Source organism: Paralichthys olivaceus, chromosome 5, assembly GCF_024713975.1.
Source record: "Paralichthys olivaceus isolate ysfri-2021 chromosome 5, ASM2471397v2, whole genome shotgun sequence".
Taxonomy (NCBI): Eukaryota; Metazoa; Chordata; class Actinopteri; order Pleuronectiformes; family Paralichthyidae; genus Paralichthys; species Paralichthys olivaceus.
Genome location: NC_091097.1, coordinates 8,588,166 through 8,606,698, shown reverse-complemented (window position 1 = coordinate 8,606,698; position 18,533 = coordinate 8,588,166). Strand labels below are relative to the sequence as shown.

The 18,533-nt window shown below is 40.8% G+C and overlaps 1 protein-coding gene across 1 annotated transcript; it reads left to right on the top strand.

Annotated features, from left to right (window-relative positions):
- The first annotated feature begins 174 nt into the window (after positions 1 to 174).
- On the top strand, positions 175 to 18,416 carry cavin1a (caveolae associated protein 1a). The gene is made up of 2 exons (XM_020094158.2): positions 175 to 970; positions 15,296 to 18,416. The coding sequence occupies exons 1-2, from the start codon at positions 470 to 472 to the stop codon at positions 16,055 to 16,057; spliced, it is 1,263 nt and encodes a 420-aa protein (XP_019949717.1). The 5' UTR covers positions 175 to 469; the 3' UTR covers positions 16,058 to 18,416.
- Positions 18,417 to 18,533: the final 117 nt, after the last annotated feature.

The following is an 18,533-nucleotide window of genomic DNA, read 5'->3' as shown; positions in this document are numbered from 1 at the left end:
TGGATTGCACCTGTGATGGCCCCCTCACTGCTCCCTGTAAAAGAGTTGTGTCACATATAGGGGGAGTCTGGAGATATGCTGCCCTGTGCCTGGAGACACAATTGGGTGGAGCCCCTGCGGCAAGCCGAGGATAGGGGCGGGTGTGGGGAGGGAAAAGTTTGAAGGGGTGGTTTCACAGGGAGCAGAGGCATTTGAGTCAGGGCACACATGCCTCAGCTGTAAGAGGCCCTTCTCCCCTTGGCTGGCTGGCATCCCAGAGCAGAGGCAGAGAGAGACAGAGAGGGTAGAGTGTGAGAGACGGAGGGTGAAGAGAAAGTTACCGTGGAAAGTAGACTAGGAAAAGGCAAACAAGTGGAACTGAAACTTGAAAAAGCCTTAGGGACTGAGTTTCTGTGCAGAGTGGCTCCTGCAGGTTGTTTTTCAGTTGTGTATTTTTATCTGTAGTTGGCGTGCAAGCGGTTTGACAGCCATGGCAGACACAGGTGTCATGAAGGAGCACACAGCCCTGGCAGAGGTGGCTTACGACGATGAGGAAGTAGCTCTGGTGAGTGCCGCCACAGAACCAGCAGTAGATGATGATGACGATGACCCCACCGGGGACGTGGACCTGGTGCTGGCCTCCGGAGGCCCAAGCGAAGCCCAGATGAATGGGGTCATGGTCCTGTCCCTGCTAGACAAAATCATCGGTGTGGTCGACCAGATCCAGCAGACCCAGAACGGCCTTGAGGCCCGGCAAGAATCCATGGAGAAGTCTGTGTCGACCATCCAGGGGGAGCTGGCCAAGTTGTCCAAGAACCACGTGGGGACCGCCAACACGGTCAACAAAATGCTGGATAAGGTACGCAAGGTCAGCGTCAACGTCAAGACGGTGCGCAGCAACCTGGAGAAGCAGGCGGGCCAAATCAAGAAGCTGGAGAGCAACGAGAACGAGCTGCTGAAGAGACGCAACTTCAAAGTCCTCATCTACCAGGTGATAGGGGGTGAAATGACAGTGTGTGTGTGTTTGTTCTTGTATTTATACATTTTTGAGGACCAAGTCTTGGTTTTCAGGTCAGGGTTAGAATGAGGTTTAGGATTTGGTTTAGATTAGGGTCGGGGTTAGGCATTTAGAAAGGATGGTTAAGGTTAGGGTAAGGGGCTACGGAATGCACTATGCCAATGAGTGTCCTCACTAAGATGTGTGTGTGTGTGTGTGTGTGTGTGTGTGTGTGTGTGTGTGTGTGTGTATTATACGTCTCATCATGTTATAGCAAGTAATAGTGGTTTGAGAATGTGATCATCACAGTAAAAAATTACACTCACAGTCCCGGTTGCATTCCCCACATTACAAATAAAAGTTTTGAGTAAGTGAAATGCACCTGAAAAGCCAATTGACATCATCTCACAAGAGAGAGTTTCACCCCCAAATGAAAAGGAGCTGAGCAATAAATCTTACCTTTCATGGAAATACACTGCTAAATAGCATCACACAGAAAGAGGCTTGTGTACATCAGCAAGAACTGTAGCCTCTAAAATAACCGTAGAGTTAGATCAACACAAACTGAGCTGCTGTGGAGCTTTGATTAATGCAGGGCTGCTGCATTCATTTCAGCCCGGTGTTCCTAATAAACTGGCATCTGAGTGTATTTTCCCGGTGGTTCCACCTCTGCGGTTTCCATGACATAAACGCCAGGATCACTTTTTCCTGAAACTTGAATGAGGCTGTGATATTTGTGAAGCGTCCGACAATGTGCTCCTCTATTTAGAAGCTGTTGTGTAATCTGTGCTCATGCTCGCAATGGAGAGCCAGACTTCCATGGGGAAAAAAAAAAACTGAGGCAGGTATAGTGACCTCTCTCATTCCACAGGAGTTCATGATTACCCAATGAAACTAAAGAAAGGCTTGTGGGTGTAAATAAAAATACAAACCTCATAAACACTGACATGATGGGGCCACTCGAGACAGAACCAACGCCCCAACCTCCGAGTGGCCAGAGGGCAGATAGTTGGCAGGCCGGTCACTTGTAAGATGAAGATCTTCATTATGAAAATTTCTCAGAAGTGGGAAGTGTCGAATGATCTGAAATTTGCTTTCAACGCCACGAATCAAAGAAAATGCCTGTTCCTGAGAGTTTGCACATGTCACATCATAACATTTGCAATCTTTGCTGGCTGTTAAAGGCTGAAGATTTTCTTTAAAAGCATTAGTAACAGTAAATCTCAGAGTTGCAAGCCTCTCGTGAGTAGAGCTTTTCTGGGTCTGCACTGGCAGGCCAAAACTTTTTCATTTCCCCCTCCAGGGATGTCCTTTGTGGGAGCAGGTTTCACTATCGGCATCTAGCAGAAATCCAATCATACACTAAATTACTAAATTACTCTGTAAAGCAGTGGCTTCCTGCTGCTTGAGCCTCTTAACAGTCACGAAGGTCTGCAAGCAGTTGTCAGTGCAGGAGTCAAGTCAAGATATTGAGCTATTTATGAAGTTTGACATTTGAAGGCTTTTATTCTGAGTTTGGATTGTATTACAACTGGTAGAGAACCGGCATAAACCAGTCCCTGTTTGTGTTATTGCAAATGTAATGCTCTTATCTCTGTCTATAGTTGGTCTCTGTCACGTTTACAAAGCAGTTGTAAGAACTGTGCACAGCTTCCATGGCGCAGTAGCAGTTTTGGGCTCCCACGGTCTATATTTACTGCCAGAGGATGGCCGCACAGTGTCCAGTTTAGATGACTGACAGACGCGCTGCTCCAATATTGGCAGCATTGCAAATCAACACTGGCTCCCCGACATGTTTCACCACTTTCCGCAGTCTGTTTGTGTGTTAATGTGTTAGAGTGGGATAAGTTTAGAATTAGGTTAAGGATGAGATCAGGGTTAGGCTTCTATATGGTTAGGGAATTAATGCAAGCTAGCTTAGTGTCCTCACAAGTTTAGTCATACCAGTGTGTGTGTGGGTGTGTGGCCATTCCTCACCAGTACTTGATTTCAACCACAAATTTAGTGTCAACTGAGGCAGAATTGAGTAAGACAAGTGACGTATCCTCAGCTTTGTCAAACTGACACTCTCTACTGCATTCTGTCTGCGTACTCTGAGAATAACCGCATACTTCAGGATTTCAAGCAGGAAAGATTTTGACAGTGGTGCTTTATAATTAACTCTGCGATGTTGGTGGTGCACAGGATCCCCCGGCAACAGCAGGGTGTGGCAGTAATCATGTATCAGCAGGGGTGGAAGTATTCATAACCTTTACTTAAGTAGAAGTAACAAATCCACAGTGTAGAAAATACTACACAAATAGTATTACAAGTAAATTGATTTTTATATTTAAATAAAAGTGAATATTAGCAGCAAGTCTAACCATTTCAGAATCATTTATATTATATTATTGGATCATAGCTACTGATCATAGACTGTATACGAAGATGGAGTGTGTTCAGTAATGATCGTGGTGTAGAACCATGGTATTGAGATTCCATCGATACACGTGCTCGACTAATCACAAGTCTCAGCTGTCAATTATGACCTGTTGCATCATTTTTATAGCGTCAAATAACGAATCAAAACTAAGCTTATCGAAACACTTGAACAAACATTGGTGTGATAAGATCGAACTAAAATGACAGAGCATTGTATTTAACATGTAATTTGGCCCATTTTCCATCCACTAACATAGAGGAGGCTGGCTTTATGATCTATACTGCAGCCAGCCACCAGGGGGTGATCCAGATGTTTTGGCTGCACTTTTGAGGAGCAATTATGTCATCCATCTTTACTTCAGCTGCTTTCAGACAAGCACTCTGCAGTTTCTGCCGACTTTATCCACCTGGCCTCATAGTATAATGTCCGATATGAGAATACAGCTGGGGAGCCAAAGTCTAACTGTGATCCCATTTAAACAGAGAAAATTCTCATTAGAATCTAAAATGTGCTTCCTCTTGTTCCAGTTCAAGGATTTTAATTACATTTTGAGAGTTTAGAATTTGAAAAGCGTGTGAGGTACAACTGGGTGGTGTCTCTCTGCAGCTGTGACACTGAGCTTTTAGAATAACAAACCTCTGACTGTGTGTCCTGCTGCACGACCAGCCTGTCATCACAGCTCAAATGGCGAGCGAGTCCTGTGTTGTTCACACCCTCCCTCACCATGTTTCATATGATATTCTTGTCCTTAATAGACCAATTGTCTCTTCAAAGAATCAAACACAAACATTCTAATTGACTGCAAGCTTATTTCCTTATTTAGTCTCACATTGCCAGGCATGCGACTATTTTAGCCTCACATGCCTCATTTCCTGCTTGTTGACAGCAGAAATTGTCAGGAAATGAACCAAGATGGAGGCTGATAACAACAACAAGACTTAATTCTGGTGAAAAGGTGAAAAGGTTTATAAATGAAACTGAAGATTTTATGATGTATGATTTAGAAGTGTCGGTTAAGAGGGTTTTCACAGCAGCTCTATGTTGAGTTTGTCTTTAGGGACAGCTAAAAGGTGTCAGCCTCAGCTGGGCATGATTAAAGGAAACTAATAAATGTACTTTTGTGGATTATTTTCTTTATCAATAAATTAATTGTTGTCAATAAAATTTTGAAAATAGTTACAAATCAATTCCCAGAGCCCATAGGAGATGTATTTCACTTTGGTGTGAAACATGTTAGAACTTGACCACCTAATCAACATTGCCATATCAGATAAAAAATGATAAAACACATTTTGTGTTTGTTAATAATCAGTATTGTTTTTTTGTAAATCAATTAAATTATTTGAATATTATTCTGCAGAATTACATAGTAAAACTGCAAAGATAAGTCATAAACTCAATTTATAGATTTGAAGAAAAATTAATTGGCAGATATTTTGCGCATCAATTTATAATTATTCATTTTTCAAGTGAAACTGCCAAATATATCATGTTGCAGCCTCATTAGAATTTGCAACTTTTCCCTAAGTTCATTTCAGTGAATTGAATATCTTAGGGTTTTAGAGAACCTAAAACATTTGATGATCAACATAGGCTGTAAGAAGTAATGATTGGTGATGGCATAATTATTAATTGAAAAATGAATCTGCAAATGAATTGATAGAACCCCAAAATCATATTCAGTTAAGTAACATAGTTCCATTGCGACTTCAAAATGTGACTTGGCCTTAAAAACGATAGGGGTCACGTGTGTGTTTCATAATGCACATTATCTGTTGGATTATGTAAATGAGTTTGTGCAACGTGATAGTGTTTGTCCATCAGAGTGTGAGACAGTCCTGCCCTGTGTCTGGAATCAGCGCATTGCATGGCTACAGCTCAAGGACATTGATATAGCCATGTGCTCAACTCTATCAGGAAGATGTAAGACTTCTCACTTTCAGTCTACTTATTCCACGCCGACTTCACAGACCTTCCAGAGCTCAGGTTGCCGCCAACAAGCCTCAGCCCAAGTTTCTTTATTGGCTTCAGCCCAGCCCAGACTTTGTGTAATAACTCACTTCCACTTTCTGCAGACACAGTGGTCCAGCTAAAGCTTCTGGCTTCTCCATCTCTCTGAATATTTGTTTCCAGGCACAAATCAGATCTTGGCCTCATTACAGGGATGGTATAGTCATGAAGCATTTAGCCGACCCCTTGCAGGCAAGAGTGAGCAGCTGAGGAGCAGCAGAAGCACAAGCCTGTAGCAGAACCAAGTTAGTGTTGTGATTCATCCCGTTGGCATCTCTGTGCATATCCTGCTAACATGCCCACTTGTTCCTCTCCCCTCTTCTCAGTTGACTCTCACTATCGACTAAGCCCACAACCCCCACTTAGGAGTGACGGCCGAGGCTCATTCAGTACTTGCTTGCTTACAGTACATGTTCACTATGTTGCTCTTCTCTAGTCTCCCCTCGCTATCTTTCCTCTGCTGCTCTCTAGGCCACTGGAAAGATATCTGGAAGGCTCCACATTTCACTATTGCATGTCAGCTGCTGTGTCGAGCCAGCCAGTCAAGTTCCAGTACTCAGTGGTGTGTGTGTGTGTGATCCACTGCAGGTAAAAAGTTGTGCTCGGATAAAAAGTTGTGGTCAGATAATGGCACACATGATACAGAAAGACATTTCAGATATACAGTGTTTATTACAGTAAAGATTGTGAACTATTACTTTCAGCCAACAATCATCCAGGACCAGGTATCGGAGAAAACAGCCAAGAGACAGAAACCACTCTTGGATGGGTAAGGTAAATAGGAAGGTTCCACAGGCAGATGTTCACATAGCATTATATTTTGTTCAAAATCTGTAGACAGCAGAAGAAATCGTACTGCTCTTGTCCTGATATATGCCTTGTAACATAAATGGCTGCCATGAAAATAAAGAATAAAAAAAGAGAATAGCTCAGCTTAAAGACTTTTAAATTTGTCTAAACATTTTGTCCTCTTTGTTTAACACTTTTGCCCCAAAATCATCATCATTAATCTTCTTATTTTCTGTACAGATTTGATCTTCTTATGCTACTTACTTAAGTACTAATTGTATTTCCCAGAATGTTGAACTATTCCTTTAAAGTCAATCTTTTATTTCCTCTGAGCCTCCCATCCCTCTCATTTAATTCATTCAGCTGTGTTCAGTGACATCTTGGAGCCAAAACTACATTTCTGGTCACACACTTGTCATTCATGGAATAAGGAACAAGTGAGTTCAACTCATTGCAAAAACAAAAGTGTTTAGAGGTTTGTTTGTAGTTCTTTCATATTTGGTAAAGCTCCAAACCATTGTCCTTTCTTTAAAAACCCACACATAACGACCAGATTCCTCTGCTATTGTTCACTTTGTGTTTGTAGTGAATTTTCAAGCTGATCTGGTCATAAAAAGAATTATTTATTATTATTTTATTTTGAACAGCTATGACTGTAATAATGATTGCTGTGGCATTTCTGGTCTGGTTTATATTCACTTATAACACATTTACACTGTGAGATGATCGAGTGTGTGTGTGTGTGTGTGTCTGAGATATAGGAGTTGAACTTGTTGATAGTGTTACTGTTGCCTTTTCCGTGCTCCTGTCATAAGGCTATAGAGCGTGTACAGCAGAAAGAGGATCCCTGCTGTTCCAGCACGTGAAAACTGCACGTGTCTGCATACAATTATTATTATTGACTAAAAATAGATTTAAATGATATGTCTGCTGTATTCATTTAGTTGGACCTCATTAATCAGCAAAACCTAAAACAAACTTGATTTAATGGGCCTTTTCACACTAGAAATTTTTGACTTTGAGAAAAAGTACAAGTGCAAATAATAAAATGAGTGATGGCTGAATTCCATTTAGTTGCTTCAGCTTCAGGGTCCTGGTGTTTTTCATGCTGGCCCAGTGTCTCATGGTCATATGTTAATGGGACAGAGCCAGTGTGAATGTTATAAGTAACACCTGTACTTTTTCTACTGAGATCTATTCATGACTGTACGTGAAACATTCTATGTGGTATTAAAATGTTAATTTAACTTGGATTGATGTTGGTTCATTGGTCTGTGTTGCACTTAAAAAAACAAAAACTAGCTCCAAGTCAGTCACCATCAAAATCCACTTGTCTGCATACACTAGCACATCTGCATGTATCCAACATTTTGCAGTCCAGCTGTTTTGCTGTGAGCCATTTCTTCTGCTCCACAATATTACATGCTCCTACCGCTCCTATCAGAATACATTTATATTCCCAGACGCCTGATCTCAGGCTGCAGCTGCCCTCCCCTCTCAACGCACATCCCCATCCCACCAGAGCAGACAGGATTTACCAGCTGGGACACCGATCAGGTCGCCCCCTCGATTTTGAACGGTTGTAGTTTTTCATCCAGCTTCTTGGCTGGCAAACAGAAATGTGTCCTCATACCACACCACAACTCAGTGGAAGCTGCTGATTCTAAAAATTTACAGGCACGCCCTTCATCTACAAGGCCATCGCCAAAATAAAAAGTTGGCCTAATTATCTGAGTGGCTTCACGGTATTAAAAGACGCTACTACTATTTTGCTTTTGATTATAAATACACCTGCAGCAGTGCAGTGGAATGGTGCAGTGTCCTGTTGCATTGAAGGGGTCTGAACTTAGGAATCAGCACCACCAATTAACTGACTAATTGCATTTGCACCTATTTCCAGATAAATGTGTGAGTTTGACCATGTAGTGTCTGTAGTTTTTAGAAGCATTCTGTACTTCGCTTATGGTAAACTCATAAATGTTTGTATTAATATTCCTCACTGTTATTCCTGTAACCTAATATGTTGCGTGTGAAAGTGAAGTTTGGTGCTGCTCACTGCTGCTGTGGCGGCTCGCTGTTCTTGTCTCTGACATGTGAGTTATAGGTTGTCACAGGGAGCGTGTCGGCGTGGAAACACTTTAGGATTAGATTTTGCATGCACAAGCATGTTTAGGATGTTTAATCTATTAATAATACAAATAGTACTTCAGTTATCTGTGCAAGAAGCAAAAGTTTAGGACAAGCTGTTTGACTATATTTGAAAAAAGTGCACATCTGGGAAAGTCTCATTTTTCAATCCCACACAAACAACTGCTTATTTCAGAACAAAGCAAAGCATTGTGGGTGATTGGCTGCACGCCTTCTTTCCCATACCAGGTGTTATTTGACGGGAGTAGTCGGTCATTAATCATTACATCGGCATAATGTTACTCAGTAGTTATAGTTTCCTAAAGCTGGGCCCAGTGATCTGCTCACTTGAGCCGCACATCACATTATCCTTTAAAGGAAAAAAATATTTATACAATATCTGCAACATATCAGTATTACTGTACTACATCTCTTTTTTTTCTTTTCTTATGATTAAATCAATAAATGCATTTTTGGATCTTTATGCTCAGTCTAGCAGGACGTGCAAATTTGAGGGTCCGAGTTGGCTGAAATTTACTGTACCTCTTTAGTGTCAATATGGATGGCACCATCAGAGAATAAAAGGGGGTTTAGTCACCACTGTGTATAATATATTCCAGGTCTGTGGCTGCCGCTTCACACAGAGACGTCAGTGGAAAAGCTTGTTTTCTATCTTTGCATGAGACTGACCAAGGGATTCCAGCGGTTTCAGAGGCCTGGATGTGGGAAGGGTGAGCTGTGGAAAAAGGGCTTCCCCCTCGGGGTTCCTGTGTGAAATCACACATCACTGTGACAGAGAAGCCAAGGAACTCCCTTCCTGTGGTGTGCCCCTAACATGATATCGCCATGGTGGCTATTTGGTGTATACAGAGGCCTTCTCTTTGAAAGAATCTGTGTATTGACAGCAGGACTGGTTAATATTTCCATTGCCCACGGGACATTTAAAAACGTAGGACACTTGAGCTTCGTGAAACAGAATTTGCATTGTGTAAACTCCAATCTGCCTGAAGCTGGTGCAGTCCTCTATGAATTATGTGAAGAGAGTGGGAGGATTCAATATTAATGACCAGAGCACATTAGCGTCCTTATGTTAGCCTCCGAGCTCTCGTTAGGGATCAGACCAACATGATTCTGCCCTGCGCATGACTCGAACATGCAAACCTCCACCTCTGTTTCATTTCAATCTCCCAAACTGGCCTTGCACCCATCCTAGGCTGGCACACGGGTCAGTGATATAATTCATTGTGAAAGCTAAGTGCACAGCTGCAGAGCACTGGACAGGATAAGACAGCTGCTCCTGTGACTCACCGACAGGCCTTTCATCACTCTGCCTCAGAAGGAACAGTGTGTGTATACACGCACCATCCTGTAGGTGGATTGAGGTCATGAATGTTGTTTAAATAAGATTTCTTAATAAAACAAGAATCAGTATTGATACATTCCCTACCTGCTGCCAATATCGGTTATTGATAAGCCGGCAGAAATATGTGCTCTATTTTAATCATAATTGCATATTTTTTAAATCTGAAATGACTTCATACATAGAATTTGTTTGATTTTTAGTTTAGTTTTAGTTTGATTACTATAACGTGAATAGATTGTTATTTTAATGCAAGGGCTATACCTATATATATGTATTACTGCACATAACACAAACTTTGACAACAAAACCAAGTTACAACCATAAAAGAAACACCCAGAGCAGAAAACATTAATTATTGCTCAATCAGGAAATTGACTTCTTCCAACATCATTTTAATTTGACTCAATAAAGTAACCTGCTGAAACAGCCTCTTCATTCATTTATTGATGCCTGTGGCTCTCATTGAGCATGAGGACATATTTCAGTATGAGAAACAACCCTGAACCAGGTGGATTAATGGAAGCCCTGTAACTGATTTAGAGACAGAGAATGTGATGGGGGAAATACAGTGAAATGCCGGTGGCTTTAGTCAAAGCTGCTGTGGTCTATACACTGTGCTGTTGTCCATAGTAACAGCAAAGTCCTTTTAGGCAGGACTCATCATTCTGCTGCCGTCTTCGCAGTTATTTCAGGATAAGGCCAGGTTCCTGTCAGAATGAATGGTGAGAGTGACATAACTGCTCGTTCAACGGTCACCAGCACAAAAACCTACATGTAAATCCAGTAATGTCTCTGGTTAAAGCCTGAGCCCTTGTATGAGTCAGACAGAGAACAGAAAAACAATGCTGTTTTTACACAAACACTTAAAATCCAAAGATTTTTGAAGGATTGTTTTTCCCTGTAGACTGATATTATTGTTTTGGGGATTTTGATTATTCTCAATTCTTGGATGATGTCTCTTTACATCTTGAGCTGCTTCCTGCATCTTTTCCCTGTTTATACATTGCTGGCTCGCTTGATAATAACTTGAGTCGTAGCTGTTTACCAAACTCTCTCTCTCTCATATCTGCTGGGACTTTTTAATTGCATCTCCTATGTTGTGCCTATTTCTGAAAGACAGCTCAGACAGACAGCTCAGTGGAGAGACAGTCGTCAGCTTGTCTGAACAAATAGGACAAAGAGAGAGTCCCCATTATGGGCCGCTTTTCCATGAGGTGTGATTCATGCTATTTGGAGGAAAGAAACATTAGCAACAGACCCTCTTATTGAGGAGAGCACACACACACTCACAGAGTTCTGACTTTTCCACTGCTGGTAAATGGAAGGAGAGAGGAAGGCAGCGCAGAGACACTAATGGACTGGACCATTCCTCACTGGGTTCTTTTGGTTTGTAATCAGGCAGGGAAACCCAAACAGGGTTTGCTGATATAATCACAATTTCCACAGATACAGCGGACTGAGTCAAGTTTTAAGAATGTAAACAGCAAAAAGTTCCAACAAGCAGCGTCTTTGTTTTTAGTTACACTTTCCCACGAGCCTTGAGAGCCTAAAAAAGACTGAAAAGTTTTGCAATGTAACTCAAAGTATTAGCTCATTACAGATAGTAGTATTATATAACGGACACGATGCTGGAACATGTCGTAATTTCCCTGTGTTGCATGACTTCACTGCTGTTTCTCCGTTGGCTGTGGAAATGTCCTGCTCGGGGATCAGAGCTGCCACTTCTTATGAAAGGTGTTCACAGTTTGGCTTCATGTGCGTGAGGGTGGATAAATACGTGTTGGCATGAATACTCATACTTGTTACTTTCTCCATGAACGTAACAGATGCATTTGTATATAAATATATTTTTAAAATGTAAGATTAACACATTGGCTTTCAATTTTAGCCCTCCAGCCAAATTTACCCCACAGCAGAAAACAAGCTTTGCCGGGGACATATGAGCTCAGTTGAACAGCTTCCTACACAGCTATTGAGTGCATAGTAGGTTTTTTTATGTATGTAATTCTGCTGTGGGTACACATGTTTACTATGTGAGGCTTATCTTTGAAATATTTTATTTTTTAGTAAAATATCAGGCCATTTTTTAGAGCTTTTTGTATATGTCCAATTCCATTTTTAAGATTCTACATTGTTCTAATCATACATATGGAAAAATGTTGCTCACAGATTCAAAAATATCTCTCATCAATGTTACTGTTACACCTCATGTCTGCAAAGGAGGTGCAGTTTGATCAAAATGTAAATGTAATACGCTTAGAACAACTGACAGCCTCCTGTTGGGATATTGTTGTTGAGTTGTCAGCTGTTTATCTGGCTAAACTTCACCCGCCCATCAGAGACAACGTGAGGAGGTGGTCGCCATGGTGACAGAGAGCAGTGTTTATCTGTTGCTGTGTAGGGAGAGGGGAGGGGTGTTGTGTGGCAGGGCTGAATGCTGCGGTGGCTGGTGGCCAGAGAATGATAGATGGTATCCACAGAGAGGGAAAGGCCAGCCCAAAATAAACCTATATGGAGCAGGTCCACACCGCACGCAGCACCAGATAAGGAGGCACGGTCTGTATCATGACAGGACTGTATGGCAATATTTGAACTGCCAAGGGAGATTTGCCACTCGTGACCTGACAGGTGTCTGTCTGTCATAAATCAGATATCAGGATTAAAATCCTATTTGCTGCGTATTTTTCAACACTGCACATTACTGATGAATTAATACAACAAAAAACACTCTCACGTTATTTATTCTTGTACATTTACCAAATGAGTACAGCTGCCCTTATCAGTGAGGCTCCAATTTCCCATCATGGCCGTCCATACCATTTATTACATGTCATTCCCCTGATCTGTTGCCCAGCAACTACCAAATAAATGCCCAAACTAGAATGGCACTAGAGTACATCCCTCTAACCTCAACAAGCCTCCTATGAATTCACTAGATATAGATTTTTATTTGGATCTGCACCAAATTCACACACGCAGTCCATAAAGACCCCCCCCCCCCCCGCTTTCTTCTTTCCACCAAGTTTCATGGTAATCTGTCCAATACTTTTTTCATAATTATGCTGATTTAATGACAAAAACTACAAACTCAGTTGAAAACATAACCTCCTCAGCGGAAATAAATACTAAAATAAAAAACAAAAATTCTTGATGTATAATTCTACATTGGAAACAGATTTTTATCAACTATACGTAAATTATTTTCACCTGCGTTTTCTTCACATTTGTTTCTTTCTTCACACCATAAGTCTTGATATCCCCAAAACTTAGACGTACACTGACTACCATCTTTGTTTGCTCTAAATTATGTGAATCTTATTTTTTCAACAATGTCCTGCATGTTCAAATGGCATATACCTCTATGACTTGAGTTTCAGTGGATACAGTCATCGTCTGCGTGGCACATGAGATAATGATAAGACGGCAAGGTGTTTAAATAAAAAACAAACAGTACAACCACATAAATTAGAACCTGATTTCATCTGAAGTGACAGCTAGGCGGGGGAAGGAAGAGTGATTAAATGAGACTGGATGATGAGGACATGCGCTTGTGTCAGAGGTGTTACCACCTGGCTCAAGGCTGGCAACAAAAAGGGAGGGCACACACAAATAGATCAATCAAAAGTAATTTATTTAGCCACTAATACAGCATATTAATTGAATGGTGGGATGTGTAAGTATGAGAGACATCAGTTGTGTCAGACGTGTGTGGATGAGTGAGAATATAGTGTGATGTCTGTTGGTTGGTGCAGCAAACCCAACACAGGAAGCAGGATGAAGCTGGTGCAGCTGGTCGTCACAGAGGTGATGAATTAATTCAAACTGTTGATGTGGTGATGGTGATTAATTTGACAGCATAGTGCTGCCTTATGAGGCTGTTTGTTTTTACAATTTGTCCAATGAATAGGTGCTGAGACAAACAGACATGTGCAGTGTGCCAGTACTGTATATCTATTTCAACTGAGCATATGTGGCTCCAGTCTATATGAGGCAACAGGTTGAGTGTAACCTCATTAAACCACATAAGGTCAATACTGAGAGATAATCCTTACATTGAGAACCATCTACTTTTCTCTGCTAATAAAGACATAGACATTGATCAAAGATATATATATATATTTTAATTTTAGAATATTTTAGGTTATTTGCATTGAAGACCTGCTGTCTCTTAAAAATGTCAAACTAGTCTGAATACTGTTTAAATTATTTTCTACCACGATAAGAATTAAAAAAATATATTTCATAAAACAAAAAGATCAAAAATAATAATTCAGGATATCAGTATCATCAAACATTCATTAGTCTAACTATAATTCATACTATACAGTGACATGGGCAGCTCTGGTTATAAGGCCATGGTGACTCAAGCTCTCATTTCTATGAAAATATACTATATTTCCCATGAGTGTAAAGTTAATGATGTTGGTGCCCTGATGAAATCCAGCGCAGTGAGGCAGTGAGGCGTGGCACGAGGTGCAGCAGGGTGGGGCCACAAATCCCTCCAGGGGAGGTCACAGACATCCCGTTCAGAGGGATCACATTCTTTGCCTTGAACTTCTTCTCCCTGAGTGGATATCTGGTGCCACACTGTGGAAATATGGATGCTGCTGTGCTGATGGATTGGCAGCTGTCAGCATTATAGCAGTGTAGTGATGTGTGAACAAATCATGTTGTTAAGTCATGGAAAACCTTCTGTGTGCATTGGTTTGGATTGTGGAACAGTAGACTGGGCGGGTGGGGGGGGGGGGTTACATTTGAGAATTCATGGGTAAACTTGGCAAATAGGTTTTAAAGGATAGGGGAAGCTGTCTGTATGGCTGTATCTTGTTTTTTTTTTTGTTTTTAACTTGAAAAGCACCTTGAAAGCAGTCCTTTCTTTAAATTACGTTTATTTATTTATTTTTTAGAAATTGAATACTGTTCTAACCACAACGTCCTTACATACAAGTGAGAGCATTATAAATTATAAAACCTTTGTAATTCATAGATAATCTATGTTTTATTCAGACAAATAACCTGAAAGAACCTGAGAGTCTTCTTAATTTATTTTTAGACTGGACTGAGTGCAGAGAAAATAACAGCAGCATGGCAGAAAATGTACCCGTAGGCTTTGGTTTCATTATGACTGTGGAGCTGCCGATTGTATCATTTTTCTTTGAAATCATATTATATGGGAGATGTGTCATGAAATGCACCACAACCAGAGTTGTTGTAATTGTAATCATTGTAAGTGTAAAGTAAAGGGATGTAACTTTACTGGCACGTGGTAAACACCACTAGATGGCAGTCTACACTAGCTTGAAGCAGTGAACAACTGAGCTCATTGACTTTGTCGATTACATCAATCTGTGAGGCAACATGCTCATATTTTCTATTTCATTTATCACCCAAAGGCCATTGACTTCACTTTCTCAAACTGATAATTTTCACATGACATATAAAATGAAATGCCATAATTTACATTAATCATACAATACAGTCAGTTTAGCTTCATGACTGTTAATTTTGGAGTAAATGTCAAAGTGGAAATGCAATTAATTTCATGCATTATGATCTGATGCTACTGTGGCTAATGCTTTTCTGTATCCCTCCTTATTTTCTCCTGCAGGACCATGTGAAGGCACCAAAGGCATCAAAAGACAAGACGGCAGAGACAGCAGAGGGTAACGCAGTGGAGGGCCTTGAGCAGATACCCGAAGAGGGACAAGAGGGAGTCCAGGCCAATCTCAATTCAGACGAGGAGGTGGAGATTGAGGAGATTATTGAAGAGTCTCGTACCAAGCGACTCCAACGCACCACCAAGCAGCAAGTGGACAACATAAAGAAAGCCTTCTCCAAAGAGAAAATGGAGAAGACCAAACTAAAGACCAAGGAGAACCTGGAGAAGACAAGACAGAGAACCCGTGAGAACCTGGAGAAGACAAGACAGAGAACCCGTGACAACCTGGAGAAAACTAAGCACAGCCTAGAGAAGAAGATCGGCAAACTCGGGACCCGCATGACACCCAACCAGGAGCGCCGGGCAAAGATGAAGACCTCCAAAGATAAGGTGAGGAAGTCCCTAACCCCTGACCACACGGTCTATGCTCGCTCTAAGACCACCGTGTACCGTGTGCCCCCATTCACCTTCCACGTGAAGAAGATCCGAGATGGGGAAGAGGAGGAGGTGATACAGAACACAGAGATGGAGGAGGTGGCTGAGTCTGAGGGCCACCTGGGGGAAGAGGAGAATGGGCTCGGCGTGCACGTGGAGGTGGAGGAAGGGGAGCTGGTGAGTGTGGACAGCCCAGAGATGGATGCTCTGTTGGAGGTGACTGAGGATCTGGTCCTGGTGGAGGCAGACCACCTCAAGAAGGCACAACGCGAGTAGAGAGACCCACCTGTGCAGGAAAAGACGAAATAATGAGGAAAGGAAAGAAGCCCTCATGAAGGAATGAATAAAGAAGGAAAGAAGTCTCAATGAATGAAAGAATGAAGAAGGAAAGAAGTCTCGATACATTAGTCTAATTACATGGACACAATATTAGTTGTAGAGACTTTCTAGACGTGATCACAATCTATGATATGTCGTTTGTTTTCTGTTCTCTTTTTATTGTACCAAAAATGGATAACTTTCATATTTGCTCCTCTTTGCCATATAAATAAGAAAATCTATTAAAAAACAAAGCTTTTGAAACATGCTGCAGGCTGACTGGGAATCTTAGACTTGTTTAGAATCTTTGCTGATTGTTGTTGGTTGATAAATTGAGGAGCGATACAGAAAAAAAGATATAAATAGTCTTTGCTATTGAGATGTAATGTATAATATAATATTAACCGTGTATGAAATGCACATTAATAGGAAGGGTAACAGGAAGTTGTTGGAAGATTTACACAGATCTGTGTATTTTTGACTTGGTCAAGCCAGAAAGACATACGAAATACCTTGAACTTAAATTTGAAATCCTGATGGTTCAAAGTGAACACAAACACACACAACAATAAAACCAGGCACAGTTTAAATGTTGTGGCTGAGTGGTGTATGTTATTGTGGTTGATGATTTAAATTATGTGTAAAAATATAAAACTGAACTCAAAGGAATGAGTGCTTGAGTAATGAGTTATGCCTCAGAGCAAAATATACTACTCACAGCATCGTGTCAAATGTAAGAATTATTTGTAAGGTAAAATACAAATGTAAAGTACTGAAAATAGAAGTGTAATATCTTTTCAATTGTATCAGGAATACTGAAATACTTACACAAATGTATAAGAATTAAAAAGTTAAGAATTTTTCATGAACTTGTGACGAACATTATAGGATCTCAAGTTTTATATCAAACAAACAAAAAAGATACAAATACAAATGATCAAATTAAATGTATGCTATATTATTAGGGAAATATCTCCTGCTACTCTATCCAGGGTCATTATTCGGTTGCTCATTTCAGCAGTGATTTTAAACTACTAAAAGCATATAATAATAAAATTTAGGATGTAACCTTTGCTGTGATTTATCTTTACAATGCAGGCTTGAAAACACTGTTTGGTCATCTTTTACTGGAGCGCACTCATTCCCCATGTCATATTTCTAAGTTGCACACAGCACACCGCTGCACAGAAAAAAAACAATTGCGTTTCCATGGTTACAGCTCATCCTAGTCCATTTGCACAGCCCTATAAAAATTTCCCAAGGTAGATGCAGGCACAAAATATATGGTCTGAAGAACAAGATGACAGTTTAATGGCTGATTACGTAACTCGTGGCTTGTGGAGATTGAAATGCCATTCTAAATGTAGTTAAAGGCAGACAGCACGCTGCCAGGTATTTATGAATGGCTTGGTACTTGAACAAATGTCAGACCACCGCAACTGCACGGTCCAGTTCACAAACGTTTTCACAGAGACCAGGTGCAAATTCTGTGTTCCTCCTCGGAATTATTATTGAATGTCCACTGTGATGGGGGAAAATACAACTGTGACAAATAGCAGTCAAAGACATGACTCACAAAATAAGGTGGCAGTGGAGGATTAGAGGAAGCTATTTGTTAATAGGGTTGTGATTATTCTGAACCTGATGATGGCAGTGCTCTATCGTTGCTTTTGACCACAGGGCTGCAGATGGAAACGAGGTGGTGGTGCAGCCTCCATTTTCCCTTCTTAGAGGCTGTATGTGACCTTGATGTGGTTTAGGCCCACTGTGTAGCAGGGAACTCCATTAAAACAATCAATAGGCTGAGGGATGCAATTAAGGAGAGTGCTCCCGAGCACTGAGCAGGGTATGAAAACTGGGTGAAGGACATTTTGTATGTGTGTAATTGTGTGATTGTGAAAAGTATGTGCATACTATATACTCACAATGTGTTTGTGAAACTCTCAAGGCACCGGTCTGTGACGTCACATAGGCTTATAATCACAGTAGCACACTTTTATTGATTTCTTTTTCGACATGAATGTGCACTGTCTTGCACATCAAACATTGAAACACTTGTAAGATATCAGAAAATGTGTGTTTTTGCCGCCTTGTACATTTTTATAAGCTACCAGTGTGCTGCGAGTGGAATGTAGGTGATGCTGAGCTAATACAGAAAAAAAGATTATTAGTCATTTAAATGAATGTTTCACATAATTGCTATAAGTAGGTGTCATTAAATAAATTAGACACTGGAGCTGTTGCTGTTGTGTTTAAAGCCTCTTGTTTTATTTGCCTATTCCCTTCAATAAAAAATAAAAGCTTACTGAATAATAAATACTGCCTTTTATTTGTGTGGGTCTTTAACTACTTCTATGTGAGATGTTATATTTACCCACTGAGAGAGGAGATGTACGTTACTGACCTGTGATTGAAGGCTGATCAGTAAAGATCA

Bases quoted from the DNA above. Each gene is read 5' to 3' on its own strand.
- cavin1a (XM_020094158.2), top strand. From the start codon at position 470: ATGGCAGACACAGGTGTCATGAAGGAGCACACAGCCCTGGCAGAGGTG. The intron at 971-15,295 runs GTGATAGGGGGT...TTTCTCCTGCAG, and splicing joins TCAAAGTCCTCATCTACCAG to GACCATGTGAAGGCACCAAA.